The following is a 15,183-nucleotide window of genomic DNA, read 5'->3' as shown; positions in this document are numbered from 1 at the left end:
TCCACATCTGGGGTAATGTGGTAGAGTAACCCGCTCTATTATGTCAGCAACCAGCTGAGTTCTAAACTGACTGAAACAAGATTTTTTTCCTAACACTTCGTTTAGTAGGACACATAAATTGAAAATCCCAATGTCCTTCAGGAAAAAGAAAAAAATCTTGTATCCTTTGGTGTATGTTCACATTAGAGGGAAAGATGACAACTGCTGGTCCTGTCTGTCAACTGCATTCATTGAATTGTTGTTTTGTATAATACTTGGGGCTTCTGGACTGGGATTTGGTTTTCATATCAGATATTGACATCTATATAGATAGTGGATAGAATATTTACTTCTTTTTTACCCACCCACTTCAGAGCCACAAGCTTGTGTGAAAATACCCCAAGAGTATCTTGTAGATCTGTCACTGCATCGTTTGTGCCTCTTTCAGTGAGCCTTGCAAACAATGAAGGGACAGTGTACAAGTTGTCAACATGTACTGTACGACCTTGACAGTTGCATGAGATCCATAACACCTTCACTAATTGGGATTTCTTTATTATTTGCTTCACATATTTTTCCTATATAATTATCAAATCCTGAACAGTAGCCACTATCTGTTTCACAAATTTTGAAGAGCTTTATTCCAAAACATGCTCCTTTTTGGGGATCGAATTGTATGCAGTGAAGTCTATGTCTGAATATCATGAGGCACTCATCAATTGCAATATCATATTCACAATAACAAAAACTTTGGAAGTTTTGTTTCAGATGGTGAGTAACAGATTGGAACTTGTTCACGTGCTTTGCAAGGTCAGCATTTTCATTATTTATAAAATGAAGGAACCTAGAAATATATAAGAATCTTGTATAGGGTATGACGTCAAAAAAGAGAGGAGTATGAATTGATTTTGTTCGTTTCGAGGAGACGCAAGTACTAGCGGCCACAAGCGGATACTACGAAAGGCTCTACAGGGAGGCAATTGAAATCGCTAAACACCCAAATAATTTCAACCGAAAGGAGGAGGGCGTGAAATTAAACGGTATATGGATGCCGGTGTTACAGAAGATGTGTACCACCCGTCCACTACTGGGTGATGGCAACAGCGATCGACGGCGACGGACAGCGGCCAATTGCACTGACGTTTTCAAAACACGTGACGTCACACCGCGGCGCGGGAGCTCGCGGAGACGGAATTTAACGGCAGTCAGTAGCGAGCCAGTGGGTGTGTTGGACCTTCTATCGACTTACGGACCCCCTTGAAGATGTCTCCCGCAGTCGGAGACGGAATGTTGGGAATTGAGACAAAATTCATCAACCGACCACGGCATAACAGCCCGGACAAGTATAACGGACATGATATTTCCGGCCGTGAAAGTCTACATTTTAGTTGTTGTTGTTGTCGTCGTCATTTTCAGTCTGAAGACAGTTTGATGCAGCTCTTCATGCTACTCTGTCCTGTGCAAGCCTCTTCATCTCTGAATAACTACTACAGCTTTCATCCTTCTGAATCTGCTTACTATAGCCATCTCGTGGTGTCCCTTTCGATTTTTACACCAACAGTTCCCTCCAATGCGAAATTCATGATCCCTTAATGTCTCCGAATGTATCCTGTTGAGTGACCCCTTTTTCTAGTCAGTTTGAGCCACATATTTCTTTACTCATCAGTTCTATGCAGTACCTCTTCATTAGTTATGTGATCTACCCATCTAGTCATCAGCCTTGTTCTGTAGCACCACATTTCAAAAGCTTCTTGTCTAAACAGTTTATCATCCACATTTTACTTCCATACTTGGTTACATACCAGACTACTACCTCCAATAAAAAGATTACTGACACTTAAATCTATACTCCATGTTAACAAATTTCCCTTCAGAAACACTTTACTTGCCATTTCCAGTCTACATGTCATATTCTCTCTACTTGACCATCATCAGTTATTTTACTCCCCAAATAGCACAACTCATTTAGTAGCTCAAGTGTCTCATTTCCTAATCTAATTCCCTCACCATCACCTGAATTAATTTGATTACATTCCATTACCCTTGTTTTGCTTTTGTTGATGTTCATCTTATATCCACCTTTCAAGACACTGTTCATTCTGTTTAATTGCTCTTCCAGGTCCATTTCTGTCTCCGGCAGAATTACAGTCTCTTCAGCAAGTCTCAAAGTTTATATTTCTGCTCCCTGAACTTTAATTCCTACTCCACATTTTTCTTTGGTTTTTGTACTGCTTGCTCAATGTACCATTTCAGTAACATCTGGGATAGGCTACAACCCTGCCTCACTTCTTTCTTGACTGTTACTTCCCTTCCATGCCCCTGGACTCTCATAAATGCCATCTGGTTTCTGTACAAGTAGTAAGTAGGCTTATGCTTCCTGTATTTTACCCCTGCTACCTTCCGAATTTTGAAGAGATTACTCCAGTCAACATTGTCAAAAACTTTCTCCAAGTCTACAAATGCTATAAATGTAGGTTTGCCTTTCCTTAACCTGTCCTCTAAGGTAAGTCATAGGTTGAGTATCACTTCGCGTGTCCCTATATTTTTCTGAAATCCAAACTGATCTTATCTGAGTTCAACTTCTCTATCAATTTTTCTATTCTTCTGTAAAGAATTCATGTTAGTAGTTTGCAACCGTGATTATTAAACTGATAGTTTGGCAATTTTCACACTGATCAGCCCCTGCTTTCTTTGGAATTAGAACTATATTCTTGAAGTGTGAGGGTATTTTGCCTGTCTCATACATCTTGCACTCCAGACGGAATAATTTTATCATGGCCGGCTCTCTGAGGCTATCAGTAGTTCTGACAGAATGTTGTCTACTCCCAGGGCCTTGTTTAGACACAAGTCTTTCAGCGATCTGTCAAATTTTTGTCACAGTATCGTATTTCCCCCTCTCCTCCTCGTTTACATCCTCTAGCCTTTCTGTAATATCGTTTCCAAGTTCACCTCCCGTGTAAAGACCCTGTACATACACCTTCCACTTTCAAATTTCTCTTCTTCGGTTAGGACTGGTTATCTATCTGAGCTCTTGATGTTCGTTCAGCTGTTTCTCTTCTCTCCAAAAGCCACTAATTTTGCTGTAGGTGGTATCCATCTGTCCTCTGGTAAAATATGGATCTAAATCCTGACATTTCTCCTCTTAGCCATTTCTACTTAGCCGTTTTGCACTCCCTGTCAATCTCATTTTTAGACATTTGTATTCCCTTTCACATGTTCCGTTTGCTGCATTTTTAAATATTCTCCTTTTTTTAGTTAAATTCAATATCTCCAGTGTAATCAAAGTTTTTTTTTTCCCCCCCCAGGGCTTTTTACCTATTTGTCCTCTGCTGTCTTCACGACTTCATCTCTTAAACCTACTCATTCATCTTCTAATGTGTTCCTTTCCTCTGTTCAAGTCACCTGTTGCCTAATGCTCCCTCTGAAACTTTCAACAAAGTCTGGTTATTTCATCGCATACTGGCCCCATATCCTTAATTATCCTTAATTTCCTACCATTTTGCAATTATTTTAGCTTTAATCTACAGTTCATGAACAGTAAATTGTGGTAATAGTCCACATCTGCCTCTGGAAATGTCTTACATTTTAAAATCTGGATCCAAAATCTGTCTTTACTATTACGTAATCAGTCTGAAACCTTCCAGTGTCTCCAGGTCTCTTCCATGTGTACAATCTTTCACAATTCTAAAACGAAGTGTTTGTAGAGATTAAATTATGCTCTGTGCAAAATTCTACCAGGCAACCTCCTCTTTCATTCTTTTCCTCCAGTCCATATTCTCATGCCCTTCCTCCTCCTCCCCCCCCCCCCCCCCCCCTCTCTCTCCATCCCCCATCCCCACAGGTCCGGAGGTTAGAATAGGCCAACTCACACGTTTCGGCCTTTGTGATGGTCCCCTGCAGGGTTTGACCTCCATTTTTCAAAATTTTCCCGAAGAGCAAGCCAATTGGGGAAGGGTGCCTTACATGGTGCATCATGTCCATCATGCACTGTGGCTCTCAGAATATGGGCGATGTGGGAAATAACTATCAGCACTGTATATCCTCCTCCAGATGGTGCAGTACCCCTGAATGTATTAGCTGCATAGGTTAAATAACTCCCTAAACCTTTCCTACTTTTGGGAGATTTTAACGGCCACAACCCCTTGTGGGGTGGCACTGTGTGTACTGGCTGAGGCAGAGGTGTCGAAACTTTATTGTCTCAGTTCGACCTCTGCCTCATAAATACTGGGGGCGCCACACATTTCATTGTGGCTCATGGTAGTTACTTGACCACTGATTTATCCATTTGCAGTCCAGGACTTTCCCATCTATCCACTGGAGAGCACATGACAACCTGTCTGGTAGTGACCAGCTCCCCATCCTCCTGTCACTGCCCATGCGTCAAGCCCAGGGACACCCGCCCGGATGGGCTTTAAACAAGGCGGACTGGGAAACTTGCACCTCTGCTGTCACTGTTGAATCTCCCCCACACAGGAACATTGATGGGATGGTTGAGCAGGTGACTACAACAATTGTTTATGTGGCAGGAAACATGATCCCTCGCTCTTTAGGGTGCCCCCAGTGAAGACAGTCCCTTGGCGCTCGGCGGAAGTCACTGAAGCAATTAAGGAGAGCTGGCAAATTCTACAACAGCATAACCGGTACCCTTCCCTGAAGCACCTCATGGCTTTTCAATGGCCCTGTGCTCGCATTCACCAACTTATCAGACAACGGAAGCAGGAGTGTTGGGAGAGATGTTTCGACCATTGGGTGCCATACGTCACCTTCCCGAGGCTGGGAAGATCAAATGTGTTTACGGGTACCAGACCCCAACATGTGTTAACAGTGTTAACGTAAATGGCGTGTTATCTACCGATGCAAATGTGATTGCTGAGCACTATGCTCGAGCCTCTACATTGGAGAATTACCCCCAGCCTTTCGCACTCCCAAATGGTGGCTGGAAGGGAAAGTTCTCTCGTTTACTACATGCCACAGTGAACCCTATAACGCCTCATTTACAGAGTGGGAGCTCCTCCGTGCCCTTGCACATTGCTCCGATACAGCTCCTGGACCAGATCAGATACACAGTCAGATGATTAAACATCTCTCATCTGACTACAAGCGACATCTCCTCGTGATCTTCAACCAGATCTGGTGCATGGCGCCTTTCCATCACAATGGCGGTAGAGCACCATCATACCAGTGCTCAATCCCGGTAGAAACCCACTTGATGTGGATAGCTATCAGCCCACCAGCCTCACCAATGTTGTTTGTAAGGTGCTGGAACGTATGGTGTGTTGGCAGCAGGGTTGGGTCGGGACCTGGAGTCACATCGCCTATTGGCTCCATGTCAGGTCGGCTTCCGCCAGGGTTGCTCTATCACTAATACTCTTGTTTTCCTAGAGTCTGCCATCTGAACAGCCTTTTCCAGGCGCCAACACCTGGTTGCCATCTTTTTTTATTTACAAAAAGTGTATGACACGACCTGTTGACATCATATCCTTGCCACATTATACGATTGCGGTCTCCAAAGCCCACTCCCAATTTTTATCCAGAATTCCCTGTCGCTTCGTACATTCTGTGTCGAAGTTGGTGCCTCCCATAGATCCCTCCATATCCAGGAGAATGGGGTCCCGTAGGGCTCTCTATTGAGTCTATCTCTATTTTTATTGGCCATTGATGGTCTAGCAGCACCTGTAGGGCTGTCTGTCTCACGTTCTCTGTATGCAGACAACTTATGCATTTCATACTGCTCCGCCAGTAATGGTGTTGCTGACAGCGCCTACAGGGAGCCATCCACAAGTCGCGGTCATGGGCTCTAGTCCATGGTTTCCAGTTTTTGCCGTAAAGTCATGTGTTATGCACTTATGTCGATGTCTTTCCATAATGACGATTCACTCACTGTAGTGGAGACATATCAGTTCTTAGGATCAGTTTTTGATGCCCCTTTGATTTTGCTTCTTCCCATTCATCAAATGCTGGCAGCACCTAAATACCCTCCGCTGCCTGAGTAACACTAACTGGGGTGCAGATTACTCTACACTGTTCAATCCTGCCTTGACTATGGGAGTCATGATTCTCCGGTGCCCTCAGTGTTGCACTTACTTTACTCAGTTCACCACTGTGGCATTGACCTAACAACAGGAGCTTTTAGGTTGAGTCCAGTACCAGCATCCTTGTGGAAACTGGAGTGCCTCCATTGCAGGTTAGGCGTGCGCAACTGCTGGCCATAGCACATGTTCATAGTTCTCCTGCGCATCCGAATCACCGTCTCCTTTTTCCACCCACGGCGGTTCATCTCCTGTATCGGCGGCGTAGGTCAGGGCTTCCAGTTGCAGTTCATGTCTAATCCCTTCTTTATGAACTGGAGTCCTTGCCATTACCACCTTCATTCAAGTATAAGGCCGTAGCTTCGCCTGGACCTTTCACATGGCCCTAAGGACTCGGTTAACCCCGCAGCTCTCTGCTGCCACTCCCTCTTGATTCTTGTCAAGTATCGAGACCATGATGTGGTTTACACAGACGGCTCAATGGTTGATGCTTATGTCCATGGAGGACATATTGAACAGCATTCCTTGCCTGATGGCTGTAGTGTTTTCACTCCCGAGTTGGTGGCTATGTCTCTTGAGCACATCTGTTCATGCCCTGGGTAGGCGTCTCCTCTGTGTACTGACTTCTTGAGCAGCCTACAAGCTGTTGACCAGTGCTACCCTCGTCATCCTGTGACAGTGACCATCCAGGAGTTCTTCTATGCCCTGGAACAGTCCTGTCGTTCAGTGGTGTTTGTCTGGACCTCAGGTCACGTCAGAATCCCAGACAACGAACTTGCCGACAGGCTGGTCAAACAGGCTAAGCAGTAACCACTTATGGAGATCAGCTTCTCTGCAACTGACCTGCGTTCAGTACTACGCCTCAAGGTTTTGCGGCTTTGGAGGACAAAATGCCATAACCTCAGCATGCACAACAAACTGCATGCCATTAAGGAGACTGTTTGTGTGGCAGTTCTCCTTGTGGGCCTCTCGCAGGGACTCGGTGGTTCTCTGCCGGCTCCGCATTGACCACGTTTGGGTGACACACAGCTACCTCGTGCGCCGTGATGACCTGCCTCATTGTCAGTGTGGTGCCTGGTGAGCTGACCTTCTTTGCCTCCCCTGCAACGGACTCTTCAGTTAACGGACTCATTGCCATTTAATCCTTTTAGGGTGGATGTTGTAATGTGTCACAGAGTGGCTGGTTTTTCCTTTTAATTCTTGTGGTCAGCCAGCCACACTCATCTGCTGTCTAGGTTTTACCCTTTCCACCCGTTTCTTGCTTCCCTCTATGGTTTTCTTCTTCTATTTTTGTCTGTAGTAGTGCTGGTTGTCCTTCTGTCGTTCTTCTGGTTCTTCATTTCTCTTGTTATTGTGCTGTACGTCTCCTTCCTTTTTATCTTTCCCTTGTGTAATTATTTTATTTGGGAACAAGGGACCGATGACCTCGCAGTTTGGGCGCTTCCTCTCCTCTTTTAAACCAACCAACCAACCAACAATCAACCAACCTACTCCCCCAATGAACCATGGACCTTGCCGTTGATGGACTGGCTTGCGTACCTTTGCAGTACTGATAAGTGTACTCTACCTGCAACCCCAACAGAGGGGTATCTGTTGAGAGACCAGACAGATTTGTTGTTCCTGAGGAGGGGTAGCAGCCTTTTCAGTAGTTGCAGGGGCAACAATTTCGATGATTGACTGATCTGGGTTTGTAACATCAACCAAAAGGGCTTCATTGTGCTGTTACTGTGAACGGCTGAAAACAAGGAGAAACTAAAGCCATAATTTTTCCCAAGTGCATGCATCTCTACCGTATGATTACATGATGACATCATCTTGAATAAAATACTCCAGAGGTAAAATAGTCTGCCTCTGGCCAGGGACTACTCAGGAGGATGTTGTCATCAGGAGAAACAAAACAGGTTTTCTGCAGATCCGAACACAGAATGTTAGATCCCATAATTGCATAGGTAGGTTAGAAAACTGGAAAGGAAAATCGGATAGGTTGAAGTTAGATATAGCGGGAGTTCAGTGGCAGGAGGAACAGGATTTCTGGTCAGGTGAATATAGGATTATAAATACAAAATCAAATAAGGATAATGCAGGAGTAGATTTAATAATGAATACAAAAATAGGAATGTGGGTAAGTTACTATGAACAGCATAGTGAATGCGTTGTTGTAGTAAAGATACAAACAAAGCCAACATCAGCAACATTAGCACAAGTTTGTATGCCATCTCCACAATGATGAAGAGATTGAAGGATTGTACGAGGAGTTAAAAGAAATTATTCAGGTAGTAAATGCAAATTAAAATGTAACTGTGGTGGAGGCCTGGAATTCAGTAGTATGAAAAGGAAGAGAAGGAAAAATAGTAGGTGAGTATGGACTGCCATAAGAATACTTAAAGTAAAATATGCTTGAATTTCTTCAGAATTAGTAGGAAACAAGGCATTGTTCGATTTCAAAGTATGACACTTTTCATAAAAATCTTTTGCATATCTGTCTTTTTCCACTGCCACATTCTCTCAGAACAACAAATGGACCCTGTTTCTGTAAATATCTAAGGGGGTTAGTTGTCGAGGAAGTTGTCTTTGAACCCTAGAATTGATGCCACTAGAACCAGAAAACGAAATTTTGGAAGGTTTATCGTGATTTATTCCCCATTTTCATTTTTCTACCTTCTGTTTTTTATCAGCACTCATACCTGTTGCTGCAACATCACTGTCGCGATCTCTTTGATCACTTTCAGGTTTATCACCGTCACTTTTATTCAACAGACTTTTGATTTCCATGTCTGAGAGAAACTTTTTATGGTATGAAATTGCTTGTGACTACACAGCTAGTGAGAAACCTTGATAATTGTTGTTTATAACTCAGAAAATATTAAGGGAAATAGTGTGTGTGGTACACTGCGACATAGATATATTTCTCAGCTTTCCAATTGAGTATAACATGTCGTGCCATCTTTTGACAGAAAAGAAGAAACCATAGCTGCTTGGCCTGTCTCACAGTCAGCATTATAATAATGAATTTGAAACCTGTGGCCATCTGTATAAGCCAGTGGGTTTAGCTGCTTTTCTACATCAAGTTACTCATGTTGGGAATTGTTCTTGATTCAAATTCTACTTTTCTTCATTGCTGAAGGAATTTCAGAAAACCGTGTGTTCAGTAACTTGGCTTTATCATCAGTATCGTTACCATTACTATCACACAGTGAAGGTATTAAGTGCTTTTTACCACTAGTGTACTTAGCATAAGACCAGCATTTCCTTAGGTTTTCTGCCAGATTTATAGATAGGATTTAGTTGTGGAAACTATTAAAAGCATCTCACATACAAGGTTGGGCTCATTTTTGAGATTTTATAAAACTTTGCAAGTCTTGGGGATTTAGTATTCTTTTAAATTTGGCTTGCTTTTTTTGTAGTGTCTGCAACAGTGTTCTGGCCTGTTTTATATACCGTGGGGATATGTACCATCAGTTATTAATTTATTTTTCTGTATCTCTCTCGATTACCATCAATACTGTTTCTTTGAATTTATAGCTCTGTGAGGTTTCTTCATTACTGTGATGGATGTAAACAGAGACTCAGTAGTATTGGTGTGATTCTAACATAATTTTTTTGTCCGTATATGTGGTATCTTTATTTCTGGACAAAATTCTTTTATGAATTAGTTTAATATGTTGTCATGGAGAATACTCAGAAAAATGTTTTATTGATAATGAACTTTCTCAAAAATACATGGAAACAATTGTAGGTGCGAGAACTCAACTTGACAGAAGTTGCGGCAGCTGTACGTTCTGATCTGTGGTTAATGTGCCAACGCCCATACATGGTGATGGGTTCACTCTTGGTATATTTGGTGGCAATAGCAGGGTTCATACAAGACCCTTTGCCAGAGGAAGATGAAGATCATAACAGATCAGGAGTCCCAGGAGGTAGATCATGGTGGTATTCATTACCAATTGGCTCTCGTTGGATTGACTGCTTCTTTCGACCTGCCCAAGCTCTTGGAATGTGAGTAGTTCTTTAACAATACTTTGCTTGTGTGATCAGTGTACAGTAATTCTATTTTGCTTTAAGAAAAGTAGAATACTTGCATTCAGTCAAAGAAAATACAATTTTTTGTAATTCTAGTGTAAATTGAAATTGCAGCGGATACATTTGAATATGTACATAGTTAGTCACCATGAAAGTGCAATGCTATCATGTAATTTGTGTGCCATTAGTATCACTTGTTTAAATTTATGCTGTGTGTTGTTGGATAGAAATGTCATACCTTCAAGACCTTTCTTTCACTTTCTGCATTCATTTGGTTCGTAATGGATCATCAGGACATAATTACATTCACCCACTTTCATTTCTCTCTCTCTCTCTCTCTCTCTCTCTCTCTCTCTCTCTCTCTCTCTCTCTCTCTCTCTCTCTCTCTCTCTCTCTCTCTGTCTGTGTGTGTGTGGGGGGGGGGAGTACCAGTCATGAATATATGTCCATAGAACTTTAGTTGCCATTTACTTATTGACTCAATCAACCTTTCATTATCCCTGTACAACTCTTTTCTTCCTCTACTGTTCATCCAGTATCTTAGGACCCAATATTTTCCAAAGGATCTTGCATTCAAATTAATTTCTTGGCGTCTCTCAGGCCAGCTTTTCCTATCTTTCTGAGGCATTCACTTGTATATAGACTTTCAGTTTCGATCCGTGTGTTATAGTGCCCGAGTTCAGCTTTTCTTGTGATTGCCCTTTTCTTATATAGGACAATTGTCCTATGAAAGCAATGCTTATCCTCTGTCTTCTGCTGTTGTTGGCCTTTATTTGCTTGTTTTTATCTTTATTACATCACCAAGGTATCTGAAACTGTCCACTTTTTCTATTTTACGGTACTCTGTTGTTAGGTGATGAGTTATTGTTCAGATGTTGGTAATGTACTTTGTTTTCTAAAGAAGTTTGGAGACCAGCTTTTTTTGCATTTTTGTTCAGTATGTTTATCTGCTTCACAGCTGCCTCTGTAATTCTTGACAGGATTCACCAGGTAATTGGCAGATGCAAGACAGCTCACTGTTAACATCTTTCTTTGAACCTCCAAAATATGTTGTGTTCATTATAGCTGCATTAATAAATTGTTTTTGGAAAATTTTTTATTCAATTAAATTTTGTGTCCTGATTTCTTCTTCTTTATATTGAGCAAATATGGTGCTTGACAGCTTTCCATTTTATCTTTAAATAAAATCGTCCTTGAAGCAAGTGAAAATTCTAAGGGTTCTTGAAAGTGAACATTTATTTCCAATCATTGCCAATTTTACTAAGCTCCATATTTAATTGATTCACTATTATGTAATCTTGGGGGAGGACACTACTCTTTGAATGACAGGTCGATGTTATATGAATTCATAATGTCTTGTCATTCTTGGAGCTCCATGTCAAAAAACCACCTCTAACCAATGATTTTGTTGCAATATGCAATGTTGCACTGTGCATCATTTTTCATGAACAATGCCAAAATCATTTCTACTTCTGTAAGTGCCATCAACCACCTTCCTCAGTGTCAAGTGAAGGTAAAAATGTAACTATTATCTCGTCACTGAAATTCTGTGCAGTTGTGAAGTGACTTCAGCACTGTACATCAGGAGAAGAGCTTTCATTGTTAAAATTTTGGCCATGAAATATTGCCAAATCTACAAACAAAATCAGTCTCCAAATTACTGTGCTCTGCATTTTATAATTATTGTTGTTTTTACTTGCACTTTACAGATAGAGTAAATTTATTTTAATTATTTAGCATAGAGAGATTTTCGAAACTGTAGAAAAGAAAAGCTTGAGGCTAGAAATCTCTCTCGCACTGTCAAAAAGTGTTGTCTTGGTTGAGCAGTTAGTATTATTTAGTTCCACAACCCACCTCAACTTTTGTTCAATTGCAGCATTTGGTTTCTGTCTACCACTAATGTTAAAATGAAAATTTGTGAGCAGTGAGTACAGTAATAATTTGATTGTAAAATTTGTGGATAGTGAAATTTCAAACATCGTGTTATTCATACTGTGAATAATGTTTTACAATGAGGAAAAATTATCCAAAATGAGATTTTCACTCTGCAGCAGAGTGTGTGTGCTGATATGAAACTTCGTGGCAGATTAAAACTGTGTGCCGGACTGAGACTCGAACTCGGGACCTCTGTCTTTCGCGGGCAAGTGCTCTATCAACTAGGCTACCCAAGCACGACTCACGTCCCGTCCTCACAGCTTTACTTCTGCCAGTACCTCATTTTCTACATTCCAAACATTACTGCAAAGGTCCGCAGGAGAGCTTCTGTAAAGTTTGTAAGGTAGGAGGTGAGGTACTGGCAGAAGTAAAGCTGTGAGGATGGGGCGTGAGTCGTGCTTGGGTGGCTAAGTTGATAGAGCACTTGCCCGCAAAAGGCAAAGGTCTCGAGTTCGAGTCTCAGTCTGCCACACAGTTTTAATTTGCCAGGAAGTTTCAGGAAAAATTATATTAAAATTCCATTTAGGTGTTGCTCATTTTATGTTAAAGATTTTCCCCAAATCACTCATGGTGAAGGCAGGAGCACTTTATTCAGTCAGGCTGTAGAGATTCTAATTAAATTGATCTAATAAACAGAAAAGAGAATGTTATAAATTAATTTGAATTTTGCTTCATGGTATTGTTGTGCAAACTGTTTTAGTGGAATAGAAATCTATTAAATGATGCCACTTTTCTGTTTGTGCTTTGACTTGTAGGTTAAAGTGTTGAATTTCAGTGTCAACCACTTCCATATCACACACCATATGCAATCTGTCATATAAATAATTTATCACCATATAGTCTCTTGCGTCAGAATGTTCGCAGGTGTATGCCCTATCAGTCTTGATAGGTCTACATAACTTAATTACATTTTAAACAGTGGAAAAAGTAGGATCAAATAACAGTAATATGGAAAGGGTAGATTGCTAGTCACCACATAGATGAGGCATAGTCACAGACAGGTGCAATGGGTAAGTGCATTGGTGGGGTAGAAGGACTTGAGTGGGAATAAGGAACGGGATAGGTTAGTGGAGGACACGGGTTAGCAAAGGTTGAGGGTGAAGGAGGGGGGTGGGGGTTATGGGAATTACTAAGGATATGTTGTTGGGAGAGATTCCATCTGCTCACTTCAGAAAAGCTATTGGTAGGAAGAATCCAGATGGTGCAGACTGTGAATCAGTCATTAAAGTGAAGCACATTGTGTTGGTTGCATTTTCAGCACCTGGGTGGTCCAGCTGACACTTGGCCACAGTTTGACATTGGTCATTCCTGTGAATATACAACTTGTTAATTGTCATCCACATGTGGGAAGCGTTAAAATTGTTCCATATTTGTAAATCATGCTGCTGCTTTCTTAGGTGGCCCTGCCTTTTACAGCAAAGAAGATGTCTGTGACAAGACCAGCAAATAGTAGCAGGATGACAGGTCTCTCATCTTGGTCTATTATAGGAATATGAACTATGAGGCAAGGGGTTGGTAACAGGGTTGGAGTAGGGATGAACAAGTATATTGTGTAGATTCGATGGGTGGCAGAATACCACTATGGGAGAGATGGGGAAGAATTTTCTCATTTCAGTACATCACAAGAGGTAGTCAGAATCCTGGCAGATAAAGTTATTCAGTTGATCCAGTCCTGGGTGCTACTGAGTCAGAAGAGGAGTGTTCCTTTGTGGCTCGACAGTGGGTATGTTTGAGGTGGTAGGTGATTAGAGAGACAAGGCATGAGAGATCTGATTCTGAATTAGGAGGGTAATTTTAGTCGCTGAAGACCTCAGTGAGAGCCTTGGAAGCTTTGGAGAGGGGTTGTTTGTCACTGCATTTGTGATGACCACATGTGGCTAAGCTATATGAAAGGGACTTCTTGGTACGTAATGGGTGGTAGCTGTTGAAGTGGATGTTTTGTTTGTAGTTGGTAGCATTGATGCGCACCAAGGTACTTAAGTAGCCATCTGTGAGGTGGAAGTAAACACTGAGAAATACAGCTTGTTGTGTTGAGGACCAGGTAAAGTGAGTGGGGAAGAAAGTGTTGAAAGAATGTTTATAGGTCTTCTCATCCTTGATCTAGATCACAGTGATGTCATCAGTAAGTCTGAAGCAGGTGAGAGGTTTGGGATTCTGGGTGCATAGGAAGGATTCCTCTAAATGGCCCATGAATAGATTGGTACAGGGTGGTGCCCTTCAGCATCCCACTTGTGTACTGCAGATTTGTTTGTATGTGATGCTTTAAAAGTAGAAGTATTGTGGGTTTGTTTCATTTACTCCACCAACCCTCCACAGTTCCTGTTCCTATACCACCCAGCGCCCTCTTCGTTACTGTCTATGTCACCTCTTCCTACACTAATATCCTCATTGCTCACGGCCTTGCCGCTTGTTGAATGCTATCTTTCCCAACACCTGACTGACTCCAAACCTATAATGTCCTTCCTGGTCACCATGGCAAACTGAATCCTCACTGAAAATTGCTTTTTCTTGGAAGTCATCACCTACAAACCTATATGTGGTACAGCAGTGGGCACATGCAGAGCACCAATCCATGGCAACCTATACATGGAACATCTAAGGAATCTTTCCCAAACTCCTCACCTGGTTCAGGGTCATTGATGACAACTTCGTGATGTGGACTGAGGTTGAGAACATCCTACCCACATTCGTCCAGAACCAGTGGTCATCGCCACTGTAGTGTGATGAACAGTCCCTCTCCAAAGATGCCAAGGATTTCACTGAGGTCTTCACAAACCAAAATTACCCTCCCATCCTTGTCAATAGATTGATTTCCCATGCCTTGTCTATCCAGTCACCTCCCACCTCCCACATACCCAGTCTGGCGTAAAAGGAGCACTCCTCTTGTGACTCAGCACCACCCAGGATTGGATCAACTGAATCACATTCTCTGCCAGGTTTCGACTACCTCTCCTGTTGCCCTGAAATGAGGAATTTTTTTTTCCTCATCTTAGCCCCCCCAAGTATTCAGCCTCCCACCGAAACTATAAAATATCTTTGTTCATCCCTACTTCACATCTGGTCCCAACCCCGTACCTCATGGCCCATATCCAGACAGTAGACCTAGATGAGAGATCTGCCCAATCACCCTCCTACTCCCACCTACTCCAGTCTTATCACAGGCATCTCCTACCCGTCAAAGGCAGGACCACATATAAAAGCAGCCATGTGGTCTACTAAC

General features: G+C 42.1%; 1 protein-coding gene across 1 annotated transcript in view; it reads left to right on the top strand.

Annotated features, from left to right (window-relative positions):
* LOC126273510 (E3 ubiquitin-protein ligase RNF103-like) overlaps positions 1 to 15,183 on the top strand; it is a 130,578-nt gene that overhangs the window by 79,682 nt on the left and 35,713 nt on the right. Inside the window, exon 7 of the mRNA XM_049977039.1 lies at positions 9,745 to 10,004. Within this exon, the coding sequence (XP_049832996.1) occupies positions 9,745 to 10,004 (260 nt within the window). The remainder of the gene's footprint in view (positions 1 to 9,744; positions 10,005 to 15,183) is intronic.

Source organism: Schistocerca gregaria, chromosome 1 (assembly GCF_023897955.1).
Source record: "Schistocerca gregaria isolate iqSchGreg1 chromosome 1, iqSchGreg1.2, whole genome shotgun sequence".
In the NCBI taxonomy this organism is placed as follows: domain Eukaryota; kingdom Metazoa; phylum Arthropoda; class Insecta; order Orthoptera; family Acrididae; genus Schistocerca; species Schistocerca gregaria.
This window is presented reverse-complemented; position numbering and strand designations above follow the sequence as displayed.